General features: G+C 41.5%; 2 protein-coding genes across 2 annotated transcripts in view; both read left to right on the forward strand.

The window, feature by feature from the left end:
- Nucleotides 1-373: 373 nt before the first annotated feature.
- cunh10orf90 (chromosome unknown C10orf90 homolog) lies at nucleotides 374-18045 on the forward strand. Its single transcript, XM_023406535.2, has 10 exons — nucleotides 374-1146; nucleotides 2494-2557; nucleotides 4898-4989; nucleotides 7052-8408; nucleotides 10047-10196; nucleotides 10516-10640; nucleotides 10958-11129; nucleotides 12301-12364; nucleotides 12911-13001; nucleotides 14916-18045. The coding sequence occupies exons 1-10, from the start codon at nucleotides 553-555 to the stop codon at nucleotides 14952-14954; spliced, it is 2748 nt and encodes a 915-aa protein (XP_023262303.1). The 5' UTR covers nucleotides 374-552; the 3' UTR covers nucleotides 14955-18045.
- A 2083-nt stretch (nucleotides 18046-20128) lies between these two features.
- The window catches only part of adam12a (ADAM metallopeptidase domain 12a), a 72575-nt gene continuing 65584 nt past the window's right edge, over nucleotides 20129-27119 (forward strand). Inside the window, exon 1 of the mRNA XM_023406509.2 lies at nucleotides 20129-20321. Within this exon, the coding sequence (XP_023262277.1) occupies nucleotides 20216-20321 (106 nt within the window). The 5' untranslated portion in view covers nucleotides 20129-20215. The remainder of the gene's footprint in view (nucleotides 20322-27119) is intronic.

Below are 27119 nucleotides of genomic sequence, written 5' to 3' on the forward strand. Positions count from 1 at the left end.
AAGCACTGCATCAACAAGTGTTTGTTTTTTTCCTATAACCCGCTCACCCCTCTGTCTCTTCCCATCTCCCTCCCTGTATTGGATGTTCAGCCCTTGTGCTCAGTAACTCTTTTGTTCGCCAAAGCATCCCTCACATTGCTACATGCCTGACTGGAGACAGTACCCACCAGCACCTAGTTTATATCAAGACAGAGAGTGTTTACTTCTTAGACGCTAAGGACTACGGACCATTGGAAGCAAGTGAAAAAGGATGATGGTTTGTCAGCAACTGGTAAGTAATAGTATCAGCAAGTAGTAGTGCAATGACATAATAATAATTTGCACCTATTTCTCATTCTTAACTGTACTCTAATACCTTCTCATAACAGATCTGAAACAAAGATGACCTCAAGCATTCTTGTGGCTGTTAATTCCTTGCAGTGCATTTCTGGCATGCCTCATTGTAAGACGTCCTGTTGAGCCAGGGGATTCTCATTAATACCTCCACTGTAAAGAGCTTTTATTGTGAGCTGAAACTCGAGCGCTGCGAGTGGTTACCTGAGATCCAGAGAGATGACTCTCCGCAGGCCAGCTGCCCACCTACGAAGAACTCCGGGCTGGAGGAGATCAGGAGATGAGTCCTACTGGGAGAGCTTAATACCTGAGGGGGAGTTTATGCCCCGTGTTTCTCGCCCCCCGCGTGCACCTCGGCCCCAGAGCGCCATTGAAGGAGGTCAGCTGGACAGCTGGTTGGAGCACCTACAGAGGATGCAGAGTGACCTTCTCAGAGCCCCAGTTCAAGATCGTGTTCCGGTTTTCAATGATCGTACAACATCCATGCCAGCCCTAAACAGAGAGCAAACAGGACGTACCTGGAGACATCAAGGGATTCCGTCCTTCAGCAGGGGTTCATCTACATGTGAGAGCCCCAGCCTGTATGAGAGTTCGCTGGGCAGCCAGGAGTCCCTCCAAACTGGTTTTTTTTCTCCTTCAGAGCACAAAGGAAGCAGGGAGAGAGCTCATATCATGCAGGCCCCAAGGAAGGAGCAGGCTCAACTCAGTTATCTTGCTCCAGTCAAAATTGGGTGGCTGCCAGTCCAAAGAAGAGTGATGATGGTAGCTGATAATTGCAACCAAAATCAGCTTTTGGACCACTCTGCTGGCCAGGTAAAACAAACACAACATCTAACAAAGCTTAAGCATATTTCAGAAAGCATTCTCTGATACCACAGTTTCTATAATCCTTCAGTCTACAGATTTGAAAGATTTGCATAATTAAGACAAATACAGACAACAGTTATGTCCTTTTTTATGTTGAAGAAATGTCAGTCTTGGGTCTCTCTTACCTTATGGAAGATTTCTTTTGAAGCACTGAGAATTTTCCTCTCAGAGGAACAACTTTTGTGCTCTATTTTCTAGGGTATCACCCTTTTAAAACACACATTTGCAAAAACTGTGGACTGATTTAACTTGGATTTGGCACTGGCATCCTCTCAGGCTGTGTGACTGTGATTCTTACTTGTTAGTGAGACAGTGTAAGCTCTGCAAGTCTGAAATTAAAGTGATGCGTAATGGAGATGATGGTGCAAACTGCTAGGTAAGCCACACTAAAACACACACACATACAGCCACAGAGAGCCATTTGTAGTCAAGTCTCAGTTACCCAAGGAGAAGGCAGAGCTCTGGCATCCTTTGAAAAAGCTTACTCTGCAGGAACTCCACACATCCTCGAAAGGTTTACGACTCATTTGGAGCTGTGGTGGCTGAGATTGAGCTCTGTGCCCTGAGAGGATGCAAGTCAATGTACAGAGAAAATTCAATGGGTGTATTATCCAGTGAACTGATAATATGACTTCAGAATCGATAAGTTGTTGTGCTGTAGGCCTATGAGAGATTTCACTGAGCTGATGCATTAAGTGGATCCCTTCCCTTATGACTCTTAAAGAAAAGTCAAGTCTAGTGATGAGATTTTTTGGGGGATTTTCACTTTCAACTCAGTTGATTTTTGATATTCATGAGATCTAGCTCTGAAGGATTACAATTAAAAGCATAGTTTTGTGAAAAACTAGGAAAATACACTTTCTTTGCTGAGAAAAGATCAGTACCACTCATGTTTTGGCGATAACTATTGAGCTGCTGGTTAGCTCAGTCTACCACAAGAAGTGGAAACAACAGACACAATATGAATTGTTAATTAGTGAGATCTAGAGGTGCTGGTATGTTTTTTTTTTTACCTTTTTCCCCCATTTTCAGTCTTCGTGAGAAGCTAAGCTACTGGCAATAGTGTTTGCATCATATTTGCCTTATGAGAGTGATATTGATTTTCTCATCAAATTCTTGGCAAGAAGATAAAGAAGCTTATCTCACAAAATGTCCAACTGTTGTTTAAATTTTCTACCAGGGGAAAATAAACTTTTTTAGGTGAGGTAAAAGACTGATGCAAAGGTACTTCTTTTTTTTCTTTTTTTTTTGGTGAATTCATGTCTTCTAACAGGCCTTTGTTTTTTTTTACAGGTGAAACTAAAACAATCCATCACTCCAACATTTCAGAATAGTCGAGCCACACCCAAGGTACATGGTATGTATTGACATGCAGTTTGCTCTATTACCTTATAGTTGCTTGTTTAACACCTGTGTTTTCAGCTGAGTAATAGTAAGAAAATACCCTAATACTTCCAACAAATGCACACATTTCGCAAATGTGATCATTATGCAAGAGTTATATCTTAAAGCAATACATAAAACCAAAGTTAAAAACATAAAGTAACTCTCTTGCACAACAAAAAAGAAGTCCCAGAAACACACAAAGGTTCCATTTCAATTGATGTTTGGTGCCTGATCAGTGCTAGAACAAATTTGGCCACGAGGTAACTGCAGGGGTTGGGTGAGCTTGAGGGAGAACAAGAGCTTATTTCAGGGCTGACTTGCCTCACAGTTTACCTGCCTCTAATCAGCTCCTTGCAGCAGTGTTGCCCCTGTCCTCTTTCAGACGCTCCAGAATGACTGACTGGATGATCACTTTAAACAACCCCCCCAAAAGCAAAGTCAATTTCAAGTACAAGTGATCCTGACGGTTGTGCCATGGTATTCTGGCAGGATTGCAAGTAAAGGAAATAGGCGCTATTAGGCCTGAAAAGCTGGCGAAAAAGAGATGGTAGGGGGGAGGGAAATTAGAGGGAGAAAGATTGGGAGAGATGCAGAGTGGTTGGAGAAGGAGGCCTGTTAATGTTTGAAGATTGCAGGCCCACACTCTCTGGGTTTGATCAGAGGTTTGATCTTTCAACCTTGTCCTTGTTTATACATAGATTATCCTGCTGCTTGCAGAAATCAAAGCAATCCATCCACGGGAGCTTGGAACTTTGATAGAAAGAGCAGGTGTCTTAAGAGCCATATAATTATTTACCACCTCCATATGGTCTATAATATAGATAAGATTGTTTTTCTTTACCAAACCTTATCAAGCATATACTGTATAAACATGATGACTTCTGTTCAACCATTATGTATAAAAGAATAATTGTAAGAAAAATGACTTTGGCTTTGCATTTGACACACAATATTTCCAGTTATGCTCTTAGATCAATTATAAATCTCTTGCTAGTCCATCAAATGGGCCATAAATATTCATATTTTCAGTTAGTTCACACTGAATAATAACACTACGCAGGTGCATGTACACAAATTGGCCACGGCTGAAATCCCCGCAACGAGCGGAAGAAAAATGAGCTACAAGAAACAAAAATCTCTATGCAGTGCCGCTTCCAAATATGTCTTGTTTTGATGCTGGTTGCTTTTTGCTCAGCCGTCAGTACATTTACATCCACATTTCCCCGTCTGAAACCAAATGAAACTATCAGAAGTCCCAACCACAATTATTCCAACAGGAATTGCCTCAGTTACACCCCAGCTAGCAAATTATCCCCACGCTTTCTCATTCTTTTTCTCTCTTTTTTTCTTCTCTTTCTGGTTGTTGCTGACAGCCCCTGTAAAAGAAGTTTTAATCAGACTTGAGTTTTCATTGCAGACACTGAGTGCCCTCTCCCTCCATAAAAGTCACATTTAACAAACTTAAAATGGCCTGATGTTAATGAGCAAATGATAATAAAATTGGATCTTGTGCTCCAAGGGCCTTCATGTTTGGACAGGCGGGCCAATTTTCACTCTGCTCACACTTACTATTTAGATAAAACTCATGACGATGAGGAATAAATTGGGAGGGTGGGGACTTGAGAGGGTATTTGCCATATGGCCTTGCTTCTTTATTTTCCTCTGGGATTAAGGTCAGCTGTTGATTCAGGGAAGAAAAAAAAAAGATAATTTGAGCTCAGCCAGTGGAGGTAATGAGAGAAGGTCTTTCAGGGGGCCCACAAGTTGGTTCATAGAGAAAGAGATGAGGCATATAGTGATGACAGCAGGTGGAACAATGTGTCAGGAGTCCTCTAAATACGCCTCTAAAGACGCATTTCTTTCTTGTTTTTCAGCTGTAATCACATTTGCAGAGTGGTGCAATTTTCACCTCGTCTCTTGTTTTCTCCCCTAAAACGAAAAAACACCATGGATTATCTGCACAGCATTGAAGGGTTATCCCAAAGTGAGAGCCCGTCGCCATGGTAACAGCAGCAGGTGGAAATGCAGCCAGGCAGGCAGTCAGGGTGGCAATAAGAGTATCAGTCAGGGCTGAAAGGCAGACCAGTCAAGTTGTTGCATCCCCTGAGAAGGCAGAGAAGTAGCTCCTAGATTCACTTTACTGTGCCAACGTCAATTATTGACAGTGTCAACATTGCCATACAGTCAGAGGGATGCCTGTCTTGTTTGCGTGTGTGTGTGCATGCATGTGTGTTTATGTGTCAGAAAGATGGGGGGGGCATGTCTTGTGAAGAATGTGACACTGGATCATTTGTTTTGCCTTGATACATAGATGGAGAGGTGGAGAGACGTCACACCAGTTCGAGTGCTTTAGGTGTGAAGACGTGGCAGACAGCTGATCAAGTCCCTCGCAGTATTAAGCAGGTAACTTATAACACTTCTGATGTGACTGTTTTTGACACTAAGCTCAGGATAAACAAAGAGATTACGCCTGGATACTGAGATGAAATTATATCTTCTACTGATAGTGTTATGCTTATACTATGCTTTCTGATGCTTAGGCCCGTGGCACCAATTTCTAACCATGATAGATTTATTGTGTCAGTGTTGGCTTGGCTTGGCTTCAACACTCACAATGCTGGACAAAACAAGAGCCTCATATATCAACACTGATAATTTAGTTTCATTTTGTTTGCCTCCTGGACACCTGGGCTCCCCTACACATTCTGACCTGTTGTTTATGTGTAGAGAGGGTTTAATTTATGCCGATAAATAATCATGTGATTTGCCAACCTTTTTAAATGTCATGGAAAGGATAATAGTCTATGAGAATAAATTAATCCAAGGGATCAAAGATGAAAAACCTTTCAGAATGCATACGTTTTTTAAGTTAAAGGAACTATTTGTAAGTTTTGCTATTGCTACATAGCTAGCGTTAGCATTAACAACCGTTTGCTTACCAGTCTCGAAAAAATGTTGCGCCTTCAGCAACAAACTTCATTCTTTTACTGACCAAGAGTTGTCTCCAGCGGTAGAAAGCAACGACAATGTTCACTCTTGTGTCTATCACGTCTTTTGTTCAACTGAACTTAGCGTGCTAACAAGCTAGCCCCGGCCCATCTCGTCACTTTTCAATAGCAACTCACTGTAGCCTCCAATCTGCCCTGAAGATGTAGCGCCGCTCAGACGGCGTATTATAACCTCTTTTATTATTAGGACGACGATGGCCAAAGCTCTTGTCAAACACCACCACCAGGCAGGAAACCACGTTTCCACGCCAGCAGAGAAAACCTACAAATAGCCCTTTTAAGGAACCAAAATAAAAGATACACTATGGGACTTGTGGGTCAAAACTTACAGTATCAATAATGCCCCTGTGGAATGAAAAACAGTCACTGAAATAAAAAAATAAAAAAAGAAGAAGAAATGATTTTATCAACTCAAAGACTGTTTGATGCTTTATAGATCATAACAAATGCCAGTGCCAGTGTGCTCTTTAAAAATATGTCCCCTGCCTAATGCAGCATGTGCCTAAAGCAATTGAAAATGCAGATCACAAACAAAGTCTGTTTGCTTTGATTTACCTCGTGGACTAAATTGCCTACAGCCTTAATGTCCATTTATTATTGTCATTTTCTTGTAATTGACAAAAGTTGGTGAGATTTTTAGTTATTCAATCTGCGGATTTGTGCATATATGTGATCATAATTTCAGAAATAAATAAAGAAGCATGAATGTTTTTTTTTTTCTTTTTGGTGAATAGTATTATGTTAACAGCTATCCAGCTAGACCAGAAGGTGTTTTGCAAAAGCATGGTCAGTGCTGTGATGACACGTAAACACATTCACAAATGCAAGCACAAATAGCTCGATCTCACACTTTGGTTAGAAATGATTGCTGGCATGGTTTGTGCAACGTTGATAAATGAGGTATCCGGGAGGTCACATCGTAAACCTGCTGCCGATTACAGCAGGGACACATCAGTGTTTCTCCATGCTCCATAAACACCATCAGAATCCTCTAGCCCAAGGACTAGAATCTTTGCTTTTTTTGCCTCTCACTTTCTATTGGGGATAGAGTCTCATTGTTATTCTGTGAGGGATAAGTCACGCTGTGTGCTGGCTTTGCCTGCTGCTACTTCCATTGCTACTGGGGCATTCACTGTGTCAACCATGGGGAGAGTCATCTGACTAAAGAACAAACAGCAAAGCCCTGAAGAAAGAAAGCTGACCTGCTGCTGAAACGTAGCATTGGAGAGGTGTCATTTTATCAATATCTCATGCTGTATTAAATGAGCCTATGCTCTGTTTTCTGTATTTGCCACTTGAAAACAGCAGCCTAAATTGGCAAGATGAATATACATCTGTTTTATTGTGTTGATTAATGACAAACCATTTAGCATGAGACAACAGCATGGTGGGATGGGGTTTCCATGCATAATTAAGGATCATTATCACATAAAATCTCTTTTATTCACATGCTGTAGGTGCCAGAAAAACAACGCTTTCCTGCTAATGAGGGGGACAGACCTGTAAGCTGGCAAGCTCTGAGGAGAGGCTGGAATAATGTCAGGGTGTCAGCTTTCCCTGGATGCAGTCAGTCCATTGAGCTCCCCCCAGGGACCAACTCGGACCCCAACAGGAAGTCCCCTCTGTTGAAAACAACCAGCGTGGAGCCCCTCAAGCATGCTCCTCTGCATCGATCAACTTCCACTGAGCCCTGCAGACCACACGCTCTGCTGCAAGGGACAAACAGCACAGAGACATACAAGTCCCATACTCCTTTGCGTAGGACAGGCAGTGTTCAGCCTATAAGAGCAACAGCCCCACTGGTTAGAACAAACAGTAACTCACAGTCGTCACACATACAGACCAGTTCTGCCGTGACTATGCTCATCCCTCAGAACAAAGCTGGCTTCTCCTCCATCACCATCTCCTCCAGGAAAGTGAGCAGATCAGCCAGTCTGCCTGGCTCCGACACCTGCAATCACTCTTCCCAGTCCAGCGAGTCCACCTCTCCGCCCCAAACCCACCAGCCCATGGACCCAAACTCCAGACATGTCACGGTGCAGAGGAAGGCTACTATAGTCAAAGTGACGGAGCAAAGGGTGATGTCCGGCCATGTCCCGAGCGCAAAAAGCGCAGGTACCCCACCAGCTAGCCACAGTTTGGACACAGTGGTCCACAGAAGAAAGGCTACCATCATCAAAGTGACAGAGCGCAGGGAGAGCTACAGTCCAGCTAAGGTAGGGTCTGGGATGCGGCACCCAGAGTACAGACACAGCTACACAGAGGGAGTGTACAAGGACAACAACACATGGAGCCCGGGAAACCATTCACAACAGGTGGCAGCACCTTCATATCACCATTTAGATTCCACAAAGAGGCCAAACCCAACCGTAGCACCAAATACACCCATGTCAGATCTAGAGAAAAATGGTGGAGCTCTACACAGATCCACACTGAGCCTTTTTGTGAGCAACCTCCCTGCCATAGCAGCGCCCGCTCCCTCAGAGGTTTCTCAGAGAGCTGTTGGACAGAGATCGGAGAGGCCGCGCAGACCACTGAGCTGCTATGGCAATGTGTTTGGACACACTGAGCCAAGCAAGGAGAATGTGACACAACCAGCTGCCAGGAAATGGAGCTTTGGGCTTCCACAAGAGACCAATATCAACCCTGCGAACTCCGACAGTAGTTTCATCAGCTCTGGAACAGCAGTGAAAAAAGCAGGTCAGCTAGTGGCAGACACCCTTAAGCCAAACAGAGGAGAAAAAGAAAGCTCGCCGCCGCCAGAGGATAGAGCCAGGAGAGAGTCCCCCTGTCTAACTCTCATCAAGGCCCCAGGTAGGTTTCTCTGTCCCACTCTGACAGCCTTCTTGTCAGCACACAGCCTTCCTCTGTCTCTGATCTCTTACTTTTCAAAGGATGGAAATGTCTAAATATACACTTCCTCTGTGTCCTAGCTTGAAGTTATTACACACACTCCAGCATTCTAGAGCTGAACTCCCAGATTTCAAATTGTCTCTCACCTTTGATGTCTTATTAGATGGTATTGAGATGATTCCTTTATCTGCTGGCCGCGAGTGCAATTGACACTCATGCCAGATATCAGCGCTGATGTCAAAAAAACACCGGCGAGACGCAGAGGTCCCCCATCTGCACCTCCCGACACGTTCTCATTTTCACCTTCTTTCATTTTCCCACGCATCTCTTTGCATGCATAATCTACTCCGGTCCCCCCCCCCCATTTTCACCAGCAGCACAGGGGAGGCAGAGGAATCATAAGCTGCTAAACATGGTGAAAATGAATTATTAGTGTGTGTTAGAATCAGTTTTAGCATCCAGATCCTGCAGTGCAGCTGTTACATTTGCGTGTGTGTTTCTCTGTGGTGATTGTGTTGTGGAGACAAAACTCTGTTCACACTGTTACATTGTGGGAACTCCAGCCTCACAAACTTATCTAGTTACTTACTTGAGACTTGGCTTTTAGTTTTCAGTTTGACAGAGGCAAAAAAAATTCACTGTTTATTAACTTTATTCACAATCTTATCATCTAATTCTTGGCAAGAGAGTGAATAAACATATTTCCCAAAGTATCAAACATTATTCCTATTTAACCTCCAAGGAATGAATGCAGAGCTGTTTTAAAGTGTTTTGGTTCAAGTCCAAGTCTTATCCCAAGTCCTTAAAGACAAGTCCAAGTCATGTCACATGCATTCAGGTAACCTATCAAGGGTAAAGGTTTTCAGGTATCTGAGTGTTGATTGGTGAAATGACACAGAATTTGAACATTTGTTTTTAGATGTAATGGTGTTTTTGTTTTTTAACAGTGCTGCGAGAAAGTTCTTTCAGTAGCATAATAATCAAATATGTAAGATGTGGGGGCAGTGTAAGGCTTCGCTATTACTGTGTTAGTTATCTTTTATTGCCGCAGGATTTAAAAAATTAGGACTTTAATGTTTTTGCTGTAAGTCTGGAGTCAAGTTTGTCAGTGGTCAAGTCTCGCATCCTCAGTTTTCTGACTTAAGACTGAATCGAGTGTAAGTTTCAAATCTACAGCTCTGAATTGATGTATGTTGTGTGCGTCCTCACAAGTGACAGATACTCTAGTTTGATTATGTAAAGTAGTTGAAACAGTCGTCTGAAGCGACAGTTTAGGAAAGCTGAATATTCAGGTGAATTAGTAATCTGAGGGGGGAGTTTTCTGCTGAGCAAGTGTGTTTCTTCATTCATGATGTCTTTTCTCTGTGTGAAATTATTAATTATTCTTTAATCACATTCATTAAGAGTGTCATCAATTAATTACTGAGGCCTGGGGCAACGTAATTTAAATTCAATGTTTGATACAGTCAGCCTCCAAATGAGGCAGGACATTTAAAATAATCTGCCTGTGGTTCTCAGTAGCCGAATGGTGGGACAGTAACAGCCAGAATCACTGTTTTACTTACTCTTCAGTTGTATCAAATCCCCCCTGCTTTCCAGATCCCCACTCACATCAGTCTCCAGAGGAAGTGCTTGCTCTGAATGCAGCTGCGATCATAGCAAATATTAAACTCCAAAGACAACTCAGTAAGAAGAAAACACCAAAGGGCAATTCTGAGGACTCCACTGCACCACTTCAGGGAAACACTGGTATTATTACTTCTCTCTTCTCCTCATACATAATCATAATTTCTCAGCTTATATAAAACATTGATCTTTGTTACAAGTACCTGAAAATGTTGCAAGCTCAACACTTTGTTTTCAGAGCTACATCTTTGATTGAATCAATAGTGATACATTGAAATTCCTTGGCTCTTACATACTGTGCCTGCTTGATTCATGCTGAGAAGCAATACGCCACGACAGGCCCCGAGGGCTGTTGAGCAACCGGGCATTCTGCAGTCAGGCATGTGAGACCAAGCCAGGTGTAAATGAAACACAAACAATTTGATTTTTTCTGCCTTGGTAGTGACAGATACGTGCGCAAAGCCACATCCTGATACAAACCCGGTTCGGCGTCGCAACCTGCCTCATGCTGCATTTGTTCCGCTGACAGTCGACCCTGAAAGGTCACCTATAACGGTTTCTCTACAGGTGAGTACAGAGGCTATTTTTTTCAGCTAATAAAATACTGAAAAAAAAGGTAGGGGTTTTAATTCTCCACATAGGAATGTTAATCTAATACATACATATTAGATTAGATGGAATTCTTATGCCTTTAATTATCTGACCCCTCGGGTTTATCTTCGATCCCTTTAGGGCTTTTTGACCCCAGGTTGGCAACCACTGAAATACGCTGCAAAGCCATTGAAAGGGAATATACTAGTTTTCCATGGGATGCCCCATGGCTATATATCCTGGGGGGGCGGGATTGGAAGTGAGGAAGATCAGCATGTTTCTGTTTTTGTCAGGAAGCGCTGCAGAGGTCCAGGCCAGACTTCATCAGTCGCTCCCAAGGCAGAGTGCAAGAGCTGGAGCGAAGGGCACGGGCGAGGAGGCAGCAGGTGGTGTCGGCAGACCCACAGTCACGTGCTGCCCTCAGGCAGAGGAGAGCCCACAGCGCCCGCACTACCTCTCTGAACGGTATTGTACCTGCAGCCAACCCTCACCTGTCTCATCCGCTGCATTGTAACTGCGCAGCTGCAGCGGCTATTTTCCACATACAGGTGCAGAATCAAGAGCACGGGAGTATAGCTGTCAGCCATTATGTGTTGTTTTTCAAGGCTAATACCAATATTTTTGGATTCAAGTTGCTGATAGGTAACATTTTGCCCAATTACGCAACATGTTGTTTTGCTCAAATCCACCAAAACTCTGCACTGAAACCCAAAATACTGGACTAATCAGTAGTTTTAGACAAGGTAACTACTCCATGACAGGCAAACACCACATTAAGATTCTGTACTGCTATTAAGCACAGGAATTACTTTACAGAAATTGCATTGAAAATCTAAACATAGAAGTAAAACAATGAAGAAAATGTAAAAAGATTCAGGATGTATTCAGGATGGAGAGTGAACTGGCACACCAGGTTTGGATGAAACTAAATACAATAAAAGGCACTTGAAATAAGATATGAAACAAATGGCTTTATTGCATATATATGCAAGTGCTCCTCTATTGAATCACAAGCTTTCAGGATGATTGCCAGCACTGGATATCAGTGGAAATACTTTGTGACCTTCAGATGTCATTAAGCTCTCCATGCAGTGTTCGGTCTGATGAGATTTTCGCTCAGAGTGCCAAGCTTCACAGTTAGACAATAAAGAATGTAAAGATTCGTGTCAGGGATTTTGCAGCTCTCTCTGCCCTCTACAGGCTGCAACAGAAAGATACACCAGTGGGTCAGTGACAGCTGGGGAAGTGACAGATTTAGACTAGGTCACATCATTTCTCTAGGGATTTCATCAGTGTTTAGAAATCTGATGACACCCTTTACTTGTAGAAATCCTTTTGGGAACTCACTCAAATTATACTTTATAAAAACCTGAAAATGTTATAGAAAAAGTGGAATTAATGTCCCTATTCAAAATAATCTTGTGTCTTGTATTGTCTTTCCTGAGATTGTAATATGATCCTTTTCTTTTCTGTGAGAGAGGAAGCCTTCAGTCTCTTCAAACACTAGAAAAAGCTAGAGTGATATACTGCCATGCTTTTGAGCCTTCAACTCAATCAGCGTTGTGTGTGTGCGTGTGTGTGTGTGTGTGTGTGTGTGTGTGTGTGTGTGTGCGCGTGTGTGTGCTCATTTGTCCAGATAACCTTTTCAAACCCAGAGATAAAGTCATTACTGGGAAAGAGACGCGTCTCAGATCCAAGCGGTGAGTTCCGTCTCATTCTCCACGTTGGCATGCTGTCAGATGCTTCTTCTTTCTGGGCCGACTCATCCTTATCTCTTGCATCACTTTCACATGTGAAGGCAGAGCCTGTATTCATGACATCTGCTTACAAAATATGCTGCTCTTGTTTCCCTGCCAAGACTTTTGCTCTATAATTATGTTTCTTCCTTCTTCCATGCATCACTTGTTTGCTTTCCCTTCCTGGCAAATCCACCTATTGATTTGGAAGATATGTTTGACTGTGGATTTATACAGACTATATGTGTGTTGTGTATAGTTGATATAGAGGAAGAAAGTGGTGCATGGAAAGTAATTGACTGTAGGAAGCACTTCAATTTATCTATAATAAGGCTTTTTAAAAAGGTTGGTGGTGACTTAATTCTTGATAGAAAAAAATTGTTTTTGGATAATAGATGAATTGGTATTGCTATTTTTTTTTTTTAAATATCAACCCTTAACTATCAATCTTCTTTACCAGCAAACTTTACCAATAATCATAAAACACACAAAATGATCATTTTGTCACAGCACGCTTGCAGAGGCGAAGAGGAAAAAGGATGAAGAGAAAACCAAGGAGGTTTGCTTGACCAACAGGCAGCGAGTTGAACTTTTCAAAAAGGTAATTCCTCTACGTCTTTCTGTCAAAGCAAAGATGAGTGATGCGGAACACATCTAGAGTATTTCTATTCAACAGGTTCAATGAAGAGCTGGAGCACGCTGATTCACAATATACAGTAAATTATATTGTACATCATATAAGTGTAGACTGATTCTTATGCTCCATCATCATCATCTCTTGAAATTTAGGCATCATTCCTGCCATCTGTGATTTCCCTAAGGTTTTGTATGAATAAACAAAGTAAAGAGAAATGACGCACTGAATCGCAAAATGTATGAAAAATAAGGAATAAAGCAAAACCTCAAAACAACTCGCCACAGAGTTAACAAGTATTTGCCTGAGACACTGCACAGAACATTAATTGTGTCTATGACCCACAGGCAATTGAGCAAGTAATAACACACCTTTCTCCTACAAGCTCAATTAAACCTGGCAAAGGGTGAAACATTTTGCAATAATGACCAACACTAAAGGGCTTTAGTAATAATGCAGCTTTTCCTCTCTTCACAGCAGTGCAGCTGTTGAAAGTAATAATGGCTTTAAATTGCCTCCCAAGTCTGTCATGGTTAATTGAAAAGACCAGCATTGAGTGGGACACACGCGGTTGAACTTAAAGGACGTTTATTCCAAAAAAAAAACCCTCCAAAAAAAACAAACTTGCAGGTGCATGGGATGCACGGCGTATTTGTGGATTTTCTTCTGTTGTTGCCGGCCTTGTGGGCTTATGAAGAAATATCCAACAGAGCCTCATGTTTATTCTGTATATTACGGTGCTTTGAAGCAGGTATTCACATTTTTATTAAGTATCTGGTCTTCATTTCTCCACTTTATATTCAACATCATTGTCAAATTTGCATATTTCTTCAAGCAAATAAGTCAACAACCAAGGTAGAGACTTCTGATAATAATAATGAATAAAATTTGTGTAGAAGTGTAGAAGTGCAGAAGTGCAGGAATATTTTGTTATACACAACAAACATGTCTTATGGTTAGGTTATGTTCTGATTGATTGTTTGTAACTTTGGAGAGAGACGTCATAGAAACAGTAAAGATGTAACAATAGGAAAATAAAAAGATGCAAATGTCATTTGTGCTTATTTCTAAAAGGAGCCACATTACATTGAATATCTTTTGCTGTTAAATCAATGAGTTTATTCTTCCACTAGAGGTCGCTGCTGCCAAACTTTTGCTATTTTCATGCCCTTCTCCCAGTTGGAAGAGAAATGCTGACCTTAAAAAATACATTTCAGAGGGGGTTCATCATGTGAAGTGGGTGTGGGTGTCTTTATATGGTCAATAATTATCATCCTCCAAACAACTTCCTTTTTTTTTTTTTTTTTGTTTTTGCTAGAGTAATTGTAGTTGCTCACATTCACTCTGCACCCCACACCCTTTCTCTCATTATGGAGAAAAAACTGTGAACAGTCTCATTGTGCTGGGAGCATGAGGCCTGTGTCCCTCAAGGAACAAAAGGCCCTTCAGTGGCAGAGACAGCTACAGTGCAGTGCCACCATTCAGCCGAGCTGCAGACGGAGCGGTTGCCCGCACACAGCTGCTCCACCCACACTGCTGCTGTGGCAGATAACAGGGGGAAGATGGCCCCTGCCAGAGGATCCAGCAGGTCCTGAGAGTGGAGCCGGAGTGTGACGGCAGGGACCAGGCTTCACCTTTGTTTTTTTTGTACAGGATTGTGGTTCACATCTGAGGCTTGAAGAGCATGTGTGTATGTATGTGTGTGTGTGTGTGTGTGTGTGTGTGTGTGTGTGTGTGTGTGTGTGTGTTTGTGTGTGTGTTTGTGTGTTTGCCATGGACTGGATTACATTCACAGGGCTTTTGTGTGGCGATCTGTACCCATCATTCTGTCCTTATTGTTTCAGCAATCTCAGTATTTTCTTTCTTTCTTCTTTTTTTCAGAAGCTTTTGGATCAGCTTCTGCAGAGGAGCAGCAGCTGAATGACTGGCAACAGATGAAGATGATGACATGACCAAGGCTGCATCATTGCATAACAGACGGAAGAAGTGAACTCTGCCCTTTGACTGTGCTGAATATGAGTTAAAGTATCAGTGTAGGTCATGATATGAATCTAGCCTTACCTCAGCTTTAGCATCTGCGTGTTTCTCTCCTGTACCATTGCGTTTGTGTTACAGAGCTTAACATCTGTTTTTCTCAAATACAAGAACATGCCAATCTTTCAAAAACCGAGAAGGTCGTCTAACATCAGTTTCTGATGTTTTGAAGGGTTTTTACAATCCCCATAGACTCTTCTGTCAAAGAAATAGAAACACAATATATAAATAAAAAAAAAGACTTTTAAACTGTCCTTGTTGCAACTCTACCATATCTCCAAATCCAACAAAAGATGGTAGGCAAAAGTTGCACTTCTCTTTGCCCATTTAAATAGAGAAATACCAGATGATAAAGTGTTTTTAATAAGTTTGGGTTTAAAATAGTTGTTTTATGCAATGGTGAAATTTTTTGGGATATATTTATGAAGTTTTTCTTTCTTAACATTCCACAAGTGGGTTGAGGGTCAGAAACAGCGTCCATTGAGCCAAGACCAAGTGGGGTTGAGGAAGAACCAAGACAAAGGCCAAAAAGCTGAAATCAGAGCACAATACAGTCTGATATGATTTGTCCCCAGATCGACACCTCTCCTCCATAATAAAGGGTCCTCAAGTGTTAAGAAAGTTAGGGTGGGCTTTGGACAGAGTATAAAAAGTTTTTCCAAGGGGTATAAAGGAAACTATGCCATTTTTTTCAAAGCAGGGAGGGGAAACTGATTTCCACTCTCTGAGGATCACCCTTTTCACTATGACCATACCGAGCCTGCGGGCTTGTTGTAATGCAGGGGGAAAAGTCAAAAAATGGTTGGAACAACCCAATATCACAAAGAGTCAGGGATCCGCTGTCTGCTGTATATGCCACTGCGCAAATGAAAAATGTCATCCCAGAAACTCTTGGGGAATGACCAGAAAGGATGACCTGGGTCCCCGTCACTTGGCTTGTACTTATCACAGGTAGCAGAGACGGAAGGAAAAATACTTCAGTTTGGTCTGATAGATCACTTTAAATGGAATAAGTCTAGCATTGATGTAGGTTTTGATCCCATCTAAATCATCAGAAATAGCCTCACCACTGTCCTTAATCCATGTCTCTTTAATGTGGAAAACAAGGCCAACAAACTGTGACATTAAATGTTTGGAGGTAGGGATTCTAGTCATAGGGTCATGGAGGTTGTGTTTGGGCATCATATCGAAGTCTGATCTAATTTGCAGATACAGAAAAAAGTGGCCAAGATAGAGGTCAAATTTCACCTGAAATTGAGCAAAAGATGCAAAACAGTTGTTAATGTAAAGATCCTTAATAGTAGACAGACCTTTATCTGACTGATACGAAAAAAACAACATCCATTAAACCGTGTTTAAAAGAGTTCTGGCATGTAGGAGCATAAGTGGACAATTCTGAACGACCCAGCACACCCTTGATTTGCAATAGAATCTTAAATGAATTGCGCAAAATCAAATCATCCTTCAGTTGTTTGGTTTAGAAAGTAAAATGTCCGTTGAGGAGGCCTCAATAAGTAGTGCAGCATTACAAGACTCAGTCTCAGGCCAACTGGGACAGAGGGCGCTCCTCTGCCCTGCCACAGCTGGAGCAGGATTCGTGGGGAGAATTTTTAAAATCCAGATGGGCAGAAGAGTCTTTGAATATGCTGGAAAGACTTTCAAAACAGCGTTGAGTGTTGTTTTTGAAATATTGGCATTGATTTTTCTATTTAAAAAAAAACAGATACTTACCTCTGTGACCCCGCTGTCCTTGCCACTCTTGTGGTCTGCAATAGCAAATGAAGATGGGCAAAATGAATGTATGAAATCATGCCTCAGCATTCTGTTTTTGGTTGTAATCAAATATCCCACTGACTGATATCCTCTTGATGGAACATCTACACCAGTAACGTATTTTGTTTATCGGTGTTATCTTGTCTTCACTTGATTGCAAATTGCCTTTCTCTGCAGAATACTTCATGTAATGGGATGCAGAGTAACCCTCTCGCTGCACGACAAAAGCGCTGATGTCCTCACCCAGCCACTTTCACATGATCTCATGTGATGCGAAGAAGTGATATAAGACAAAATAATTCATTATGCTCCACGGTCCCACCCAGGACAGTCTTCAGCTGTCCTCATTACACAACCAATAAGCAGACAGAAGCCTGAAATGGGCTCTGCTATTATTCAGTGCCAGCTATTAGCCGTAAGATGGAGGAATGTGACCCCTTCTCACTGGAAATGCCCCGTTAATGGACAGTGCCAATGTGAATGGAGCTTCTGTCTTTGTCTCATGATGGACTGGGGCCTGCCAATGCAGATTTAGATTTGTGTGTTTTGATCCAAAGCGAATATGCTGCTCGACAACATGATGGAGCTGGGCATAAATCAAAAGTGAGATGTGTGGATATTTATTTTTGGAATAATAGACAACAGAGCAGATGCCCTTTTCATTACCCTTAATTGTTATTTCACTCATTAGCCTTTAAGTTGGGGTTCTTTCATAGTCCAGCTGTTTCATCCATCTAAATTTGCGCTGATGTCTTGGAGAAGACAGATGATTACTACTGACTGTTTCTGTAAACCTTATTTCAAGTCAGTGCATATCCATGTGTGGGTGTATTTGGACAGTGGGAGTATATTAATAACAGCATAGTTTATAATTGTTCCCTTCTTTCTAAAACGAGCAAATTTAGACTATAATTTAGAAAAAGGCAATTATAAACCATGGATGCTGCTTAAAGAACATTATTTACTGTGTGTTGTTTTCTCTGTTTAAAGAAGGCTTTATTCTCCTGGTTTAAGTAGCTGTGTCTATTCACTGGTCTAATGACGAAGATGGTTTTACTGTGCAATGTGATATAAATTCTTTATACTTCAACTATGTATTTTATATTTTAATCTAATTATATGTATTTTATATGCGACTTGTGTGTAGATCTCTTTTGTTGAATTTACCTTCAAATGTGACAGTAAAATCTGAGTTCAAAAAGTCTTTTTTTTCTCCCCAAACTACATTGACAAAATAACAGGAGTGAGCTGGAATAACTTCCACAAAGTTGAGATTTATTATTGAGTACTATCTGTTCTAGCACACCAACAGAAAGTCCTGTTTTACTGCCTGCTATTCTCTGCGCCTTATCATCTTCCTCCAAACACCCCCCGGTTCTTAAAAAGAGCAAAAGATCAGCTCTTTGTAACATCCTTTAGCTGAATGTTGAGTTCCAGTGAAATCAGCATGCAGGGAAATACTCCTCACTATTCTTTTATTTTCATTCATATTTTGAATCTGAAAGGACACTTTTTGAGCCACTGAGGTTTCTGAGCATCGTGACACTCGGTTGCAACCTATAGCTCCTACTTCAAATGGTGTGAGGCAACAATGTGTGCTGCTGTGACTGTACCTTAAACCTTCATGCTGGGAGCATATTATACACGGAATGCTGTACTTTCATTTTCTCCTGTGGGGGAGAAAAGGCTTTGAAGAAAGTCAGCCTGCGTGTGGACATGTGCATGTTTTCTGCCTGATTCTCTTTCTGAAGTGGACGGCCATGTGGTGCAATGCAGAGTGCACACACTGAGGAGCATAACTGAGCAGAGCCACAGTGTTTCAATACACCATGTGCACATGTCCCTTTTCAATAAGCCCATGTAATCATTTTGTGCATCACAGCTACGTAAGTTCAGAGTCTTAAGCTGTTTGAAAGTCTTGTGAATACAATTGATGTGTTCAAAGTAAAACCACTGTCTGATGTCTGTTCTGTGTACACAGAGAACAGAGCTCGGAGCCATCAGATTCAGCTGGCTTTGCGAATCTGCATTTTTTTTTTCACACATGCATTCACAAGAGCATCTGTGTGTGAGGGCTGTGTAGGCTTTATTATTTAAATTTACACTCAGTGTGGGCTGCCACACTGTGTGTGCGCCAATAAAGCTCGCTGGGTCAATCACAGCAAGGGATATAAGAGACAGGGCGGAAATGAATTTCTTTGCCTTCAAAATAAAATGCTAGGTTCGCTCACCTTAGAAACCCTTTAAAAAAAACAAAAAAACAATGACATTTGGGTTAAATTGAACTTCTGTAAGGTAAGGATGGACATTGGTGCAAAACTCAGTCTGTAATTTGACAAAATCATAACTCAAGGTCTACTTACTGGGTTTTTTGGGACACCACTCACAAGTTTTGACAGCGCAATGTGAAAGTGCTTGCTTACTCTGACCAACAGTCTGAAACATATTGCTTCAAATTTCAAGTTTGAAGTGATAAGAAGCAAAGATCAGCAGCAAATCCTTACATTTCAGATTTTGCATTGTGGTTTGCTTAAACAATTTAAATGAGGTTCAGGTAGCTGCCAGCTTTTTTTTTTTTCTTTAAGTTTTTAACTGCATGTCACAGGGAAAGTAGAGTGAAAGTTAAGTTACGGAAAAAAGTAAATGTCGAGTCAACATTATTTTGTGAAACTTTTCCTCAGTCATCAATGATGATTTTTCTTTTTATATTGTAATAGATTAAAGGAGAGGAAGACGTTACTTTGATGTAAGAAATTTTAACCTTTAGTCCTTAAATGCATTCTTTATTTTAATATTATTGTACAAACATAGCCTAATTGAGGATGTGTAATGTTGGGTTTTACTTTGAAAGCTTGTACCGGAAGTCGTAGCTTATTTGTTTCTGTTAACGTGACGCTGCTCGTTTAATTATTGTGGGCGCTCGAGGTGGCTTTAGGACCTCGCGGAGCGCCTCATTGAAGCACATGGTCCCCACTCATAAGACAACACTTCTCGCCAGTAATTGCCCTGGAATTGATGTCATTCCAGTGGGCGACTGACACAGCGGCGGCTTGTGTGTTTGTCAATGTTTTCATCGCTCCTTTCACTCACATTTCTCCACTTTTTTCCGCGCGCTGCAGCCGGTGACTTGGACACCTTTGAATGGGGAGAGTGTGCGGAGTTAAAATCAGCTGTGCTCGGGATTTCCGAAAGCACCGCTCACACACTTGATCATATTTCAGGAAGTCGTTTTATTTTTTGGGGGAAAGGGGGGTGGGGGGGGGTTTGCTCTTTGCTGCTCATCAGCTGTTGTTGGGCTGTGATTGTATGATGGTTCGCGCTGCAGTCAAACAGTAAAGCCAAGCTAGTCTTGTCCACCGCTTCAGCCGGGCATCATGAACCCCGGGAGCCGGAGCCTGAAGTTTGTGATTTTGACAGCACTTCAGGCTTTGTCTGTCTCTCTATCGGTGTGTGACAGCGTGCTCTCCACATCTGCTGAAGGTAAGATGTGAAGAAGATGGTGAAGGTGCAGAATTTACTTTGCATTTATCAAAGATCCATGTGCAAAAGTAGTGAATAGACTGTTCTCCTAATTGTTTTATGTCTTTTCACCTGGAAGAAAAAGCTTTTATTTGTATCAATGTTACCCTGTCTGCATTTGCCATTGTGCATTTTGCCTATTATGTGTCTATTCTATTCTATTCTATATTCATGTCCCCCCTTTGGCTGTTTTGGGTACACCATGTTTTATGAAAGCCTTTATTAGAACAGATCTGTAACACATGTTCAGGCAGAATGAAACATCTCCAGTGTAAACAAGCTTTCTAAATCCATTCTCTCCAATACAGCTCAACTGTATGCCAATAGCAGAGCATCAATTTTTTTTTTTTTAGTTCGCAGTCCACCCAGTGTGTGTACACCTCAGAGGAGAGGAGACGCTGTATAATTGATGATGCTGAAACTCTCTTTGGTAATCAGTGGTAGCACTGGAAGCACACTTCAGTTTTTCAAGGCACTTCAAACATACTTCATTTTTTCAAATGCAGATGAATTCCAGGGTTATTTTCATGGCAAACGTAAAATCTAAGTCTCATTGTTGGTTTGAACTTAAGCAGTCAAGCAGCTTTTTTTTTTTTTTTTTTTTTTTTTTTTTTGGACAACCTCTATATTAGGGTGTTTATTGTGTTTTTGATATCCCAGCAACCAATAGAAAAGAGCTGCTCTTGTGAGCTCTGGGGAAATGTTCAAATGTGATGTCAGCGTGTGTCTATGCTCGTGTTTGTGGCTCATACGGTATCTGCAACACCTTGGGGCTGTGGCTCATGACATCTCAGTCGCCAGTGTTCCATGCCCTAGGTGAGATTCAACAAGGATGCTACACAGCAGTTTTAGAAACAGTGGTGAGTGGAGGAGCTGTACTTTTACCGAAAACTTTTGACATCCAAATACACTGGCAGTCACGACATTCAGTGTGGAATCCTGGGAATTAATTACCAGCAAGGGCAAATGTGTAAAACTTGGGATTGAAGCATGAGGAAGTTGTTAATTTATTCATCAACCGTTCACCATCATCAGAAGTTGGCCTTGATGCGTCTTTCCCGTGGGTTCAGACTCGTTGAAAACCATCATCGCCAGTTCATTTGTGGCGTGTGAAAGTCTGGGCAGATCAGTATTGGCAGGATATTTACCTGCTTGGGGGTAATTCGGGCTTAAGATAAATGGATGGAGTGTGAACAAGTCCTTTTTAACCCCCACAGGAGTTGGGGTGAAATTTAAAAGAGAAAAATAATCAAACTGTGTGAAATCCAGGGTGATAGCTGACTTCAAAATTAATTTGAAAATGTCAAAACTTGAGAGTGGAATTCTTATTTCTTTCTTTCCTTTTGCACCACTTATAGACAAAATGATTCGATTCATGAAAATAATTAGCACTTCATGTGCAGGAATCATTAGTGCTCCCTTTTATGAGCCTCCACTTTGTCTCCTGCACTTTTGTCTTTGCTTTCAGAATCCAAGGGTGCTAAGAAAAGATCTCCATGCAATGTCATATTTGCATTCATATTTCATGACACCGCTCCTTGAGCTTTCTTGTCGGTTTTCCTCTCCCTGTTTGTCTTGCGCATGTTTCTGTCTTAGCTGGGGATCGTTTGTGAATGATTTCCTCCAATGGTTGACACACTTAGTGTCAGCCAGCATTTACTAGCCAGCTGCACTGCTTCAGCCAATATGACTGTCTCTGCCTCGAGCGCTGCATGCAGCTTGCGTGCTGCACGCTCAGACTAATGAAAGCTGAGCTGAGAATATATTTTTGGACTATAGTAAAACATTCCTTTAGAAAACAGTGTCCTCCCCCAGAGAGACATTATCACCATGATGTGACCCATCTCGAGTCAGAGGCATTTAGTATCTTTTCAGTATGAATGGGTTCTGATCTTCCAGATGAGTGGTTCAGGATATTTAAGACCCAGGAGGCTGGTAAGAAGAGTCGGCCAATATGTGGTTGTGCATTAAGACAGATTGATCAACCAGTTGCTGTTCCGCACTGGGGATATTTATATAGGAGGGGGAGAATAGCTGGACTTTTGCTCATGTGGCCTGACCCTACATGTGTTGCAGTAATTTCTTCGAAGCTGCTTTGGACTCATTTGACCCCCCCCCCCCAACAAAAAAAAACAAAAAACACGCAAGCTGAAACCTGATGCTACCTCTGGACTTTCTCACTGGAGACTATCACACCCAGACAGGTCATAGTTGAGCTCTGCACGCCTCCCTCCCTAACGTCCTCTCTCTCATCTGGTCATAGCGCCCTGCACTTGGCTCAGACATCTCCTGTCAGTGTCAAATCTATGTGGGGTAGTTCATGTTCCACTCCATTAGTGTTTCACAAAAAAATCTGTGACAGTCTATAAACCTGTTCTGGTCAGTTCTTGTGTTTAGTTTTGTAGTACTCTTAGGTGTAGTGCAATTAATCTTTACATTTCACTTGTTCACATGTTATTTTGCATGGTGGTTGCTTGGCCAGAGTTTTCTCTGGCCACAAGAAGAACTACACAACAAGATGAAAAACATATCTATAAGAGACATTTTTCACAGCAGAACTTTTGACCCGTCACAGCAGGAAAAGTCAAGGTGCAATCAAGGACATTAATACTATAGCACTCCCAGGGCTTGGCTATTCTGCATGCTGGTTCACTGTAATGGCTCACTGGAGCACTTAATGGAACTGAGCTAATGTTATTAGTTTCACCTGTGCTTCTCCTGCGAGTCAACAAGTAAAAATGGTCCATTATGACCTTTTTAAAGTAACATTTTAGCTGTATGTTCTAGCAACATTAGCATTCATTTGAATATGTTTCTGGCCACCTGACGAACATTAAGTCCTTCATTCTTCTGGCTCTGGTTTGGTCTCCACCGAGTCCTGAGAATTTATGCTTTCCTTTTTTAATTAGGTTAAAGGTAGCTAGTTGCTCAACTTGTGTTAGCTAAAACATAGCTAGTTGCTAACTGCTGAGCAATTAGCATACGGTGGGTTATGAGAGATTTCTTTGCTGAGAACTGCTACATTCAGCTACTGGAGCCAAATTAAGAATCACAGCAATTACTAACTTGTTGGCCACTTGGGGGCAGTAGACCAAGCTGTAAACACAACATTGAAAGATGAATTATTACCACATGGAGTAATTGCAGTGTACCTCCTTTAAAATTGTGTTTCTTGCCACCTGATTAACGTTAGTCCAATATGATCCTAGTAGTCATTTCATCCTTTGTAAATATGAAAGTTTGATTTTTGCAATTTTAAGTCTATTTTTAATATTTACACCTAATCACCTCTTTGACTGAGACTGAATTTCATAAATATGTAAGTAGTTTTAGCAGATATCTTGTGTCACACATTTTTAATTTACAGGAAACTGAAAATGCACTTTTCACATTGTCCATGTTAATTTATTCATATTTTTTTTTGTAACTTGAAAATCATATCAGCATTTGTCTATTTATATTTCTCCAAGAACAAAAATTAACTAAAAAAAACGAAATTCTGTCAGCTTTTGAAACACAGTAAGGTGTAGGTGGTGATAAGCATTAAACATTTGAAGAGAATAGAAACTAATTGCAATTCCAGATTAACACTGTATTACACTGTAGATCCTGAGGGAAACATTACCCAGTTTGACTAGATTCCATGTGTATATGCAGTCATTGTCTTCCATTGAGATTTGAAACACATAATTTTATGTCTTGGCTCCAGATAATATATCTTCCAGCCTGACATGCACCATCCACCCAGATTTCACCTCCCTATTCTGCAATGAGAAGGGACAAGCCGCCCTATGGTTCTTAATAGTAAGACGTGTTAACAGGAACAAGACAGGTCACCTCCTACCTGGAAGAGTTTCTAACAAACTGGCCCAGCGGAGGTTCAGCTGCTGCCAGTTGTTTTCTCTGAGTCTGTCTGAGTTGTGTTTCACAGGCGGACCTGTGATGTATTTTTAAGTGAAACAGAGCAAGCGGCACATCAAACACCTACACATAGACGAAAGTTTCAAGTAGAACATTGACCAATCCAAGATTGTTAAAAGTTTGGGCTGGTTGTTTTCACGTTGTCAAACACCTAGTGAAAGGAGCATTTCTTTCTTTCTTTATTTATTTGTATCATAAAATACAGAGTGCTCAAGCTGAGCACATTTCAAATGCATTCAATTTGAAATGATATAAAGAACATCTGCAAATTCTCAGCATTTGTGCAGAGGCTGGGAGGTGTCGTAGAGGAAAAAATAAAACTGATTAGTGCGCACAAATTACCATTTTGAGAACACAAATCATTAAATTGAGAGCACGAATCACTAATTTGAGAGCTGCATGTTTGCACAGCCAAGAGCTAATGTTTAGCCTTTTTGCTTGATGAATAACTTAAATAAATGCAATTTAAATATCAAACTTAGTCTTGCATAATTTGCTCAATCCACTAATCAAGTAAGTGTGTCAGAGCTATTTCATTTTCATCAAACACTGATGTGACTTTTTCCACTGAGGTAATGACACGGTTGTCACTACATGCTGCATGATAACCGATAACATAGAGATGTGATGATATAGCAGCTGCTCCTCCTTTCCTTTCCCTGTCTTTCTAAGAAGGCTTGAAGTTTTTTTTTTTTCTTTGAATGTGCGCCAGACATGTGCTTCCCATGACAGAGGAGTTCCAAGGAGTTACAAGCTTTCACACAGCTCTGCTCCAGAAGCTCCCCTCCGACTCTGACCTTTGTTGCTGAGGCACGCAGGCTCCATGCCAGGCAGCGAGCGCAGCCTTTGCAGCTGGGGGGCGTAATGGTGTTACCCACCGGGGGCGTAACGGCACTGGTTTCTCAGGACAACATTAACCTCCTGCTGAGCCAAGGGGAATTTTTTTTTTGCAGCAGGACCATCTATTTCCCATAGAGTAATTATGTCCTGACATCAGGCTAGTGTGACAGTAAATGAGCTCGGTATACAAGGTGGGGGTAGAGAGATGGAGTCAGAAAGAGAGAGAGAGAGAGAGAGAGAGAGAGAGAGAGAGAGCACACAAAAGAGCTATTTACCAGTAGAGGGAGTCCAGTGTTAAACGGCATGATTATGACCCTAAATATGCTCTAAAAAAATGCCGCCAATAAATCCAACCATTAACAACTCTCATTGCAGTGACTTTTGACACACTGCTACCTTATTAGATTTAATTTAAGTAGACCCCCTTTCCAGTTTGTGCAGATTCCTATTACCATGATGTCACCCACCGGTTTCTCTGTTTCCTAGTACAACCCTCAAGGTGTTGACATAATGTACCCCGAATGGGTCAGATGTTTACTGTGGAGTTAAGTCAAGATTACCAGGCACTTTTCACCTTTGCTCTGTAATCCCTACAAACCCTGCACTAAGGCTCAAGTGACAAATTATACGGAGCGAGGCGAAGATTAGGTGATCAACAGAACGTTTAGGCCTGTTTCTCAAATGTGAGAATTTGCATCATTTAAGGCTGCAACTTAGCAACCACCCTCATGACTGATTAATCTTTGGATTATTTTTTAAATTTCCTATAGAGGAAATGGTGATAAATGCTCATCACGAGTTCCCAGAGCCCCAGGTGACGCCTTGAAATAGCTTGTTTTGTTCGACTAACAGAATCAAGGATATTTCTCAACCATGAGAAAAAGGAAGAAAAAAGTAGCAAAACCTCACCTTTGACACACTAAAACTTTCCTTTATTTTGACTGCTGGTTGATTAAAGCAGGCAGATTGACAACTTCAACTTGGGCTTTTGGAATTTGATCTGTTTTGGCATCTTATGAAAGAAAGGATTAATTGATTACTCAGAAAAAAAATGATAGTCAATAATGATTAGTCACGGGCCTAGACACAAAGTGATAAGGAGAGGAGTGGAGTTCATTGCTTTTGTCTTCAAGGTCATTTATGAAAGCGTGTCTGGGTGATGGATCTCACTCCCAATGTATCATTCATCAGTCTATTCCCAATCACCATTCTGTTTGAATTAGCATAATTTGCCCACCGTGATTGGGGATAAATTGAGCTCGTGAAATGCCTGTCAATCAGCCATTTTTAAATGAACAATGGCCATAAACTTTCACAAAGTTTTCCCTCATGGCCTGATGTCAGACGCAACTTTTTGGCTCAGAAACTTTGCTGGATCATATCCCGAACTCAGTCAGTGCCCTGATTAAAGCCAGCCACTGCATCTGGATAAAAATATCTGCAGATAGATGCACTTGATGCAGAAAAAGTGATCTGATTATTTTTTATTAGATTTGCTTTATCAAGAACACACTTCCTGGTGGAACCAGGGAAAACCTTCTTCAAACTCATCTCTCTGCCCTAATTAATTCCACATGCCCTTGTTACAGGCCCATTCCCGCCTCGAGGGTTGACTAGTAACTAAACAGTGTCCACACATGTCAAACAATGCCGTTTCCTCTGCACTTGTTTTCGTACTATTCATGGGATTTTTTTGCATGTCAAAGAGTATCCTTCAAACTGTCAAAGGCTTTGTTTTCCATTTTTTCAATCTAACATATTTTCAAGATGGAAGAGAGTCAGAGTGACTTTGGGGTGTGTCCTTGTGTGTTCTTGTGCCAGCCACCAGACAAGGTTGCATGCGATTAGGAGTGCTTTTTATTGATGTGTGCACACGTGTAGCCTGTATCCCATCTCAGTGAGGACCCGCACACATGTTTGGGGGGGGGGGGCACGGCCTCATCAAGTGTGAAGATGAAAAGAACAGCATGCCATTTGTGTTGGAAAAGCATAGACTGT

The sequence above is a fragment of the Seriola lalandi genome, unplaced genomic scaffold (assembly GCF_002814215.2).
Source record: "Seriola lalandi dorsalis isolate HSWRI2012SDOR001 ecotype SW California unplaced genomic scaffold, Sedor1 jcf7180002054311, whole genome shotgun sequence".
NCBI lineage: Eukaryota > Metazoa > Chordata > Actinopteri > Carangiformes > Carangidae > Seriola > Seriola lalandi.

Bases quoted from the DNA above. Each gene is read 5' to 3' on its own strand.
- cunh10orf90 (XM_023406535.2), top strand. From the start codon at position 553: ATGACTCTCCGCAGGCCAGCTGCCCACCTACGAAGAACTCCGGGCTGG. The intron at 8,409-10,046 runs GTAGGTTTCTCT...CCTGCTTTCCAG, and splicing joins AACTCTCATCAAGGCCCCAG to ATCCCCACTCACATCAGTCT. The intron at 12,365-12,910 runs GTGAGTTCCGTC...ATTTTGTCACAG, and splicing joins ACGCGTCTCAGATCCAAGCG to CACGCTTGCAGAGGCGAAGA.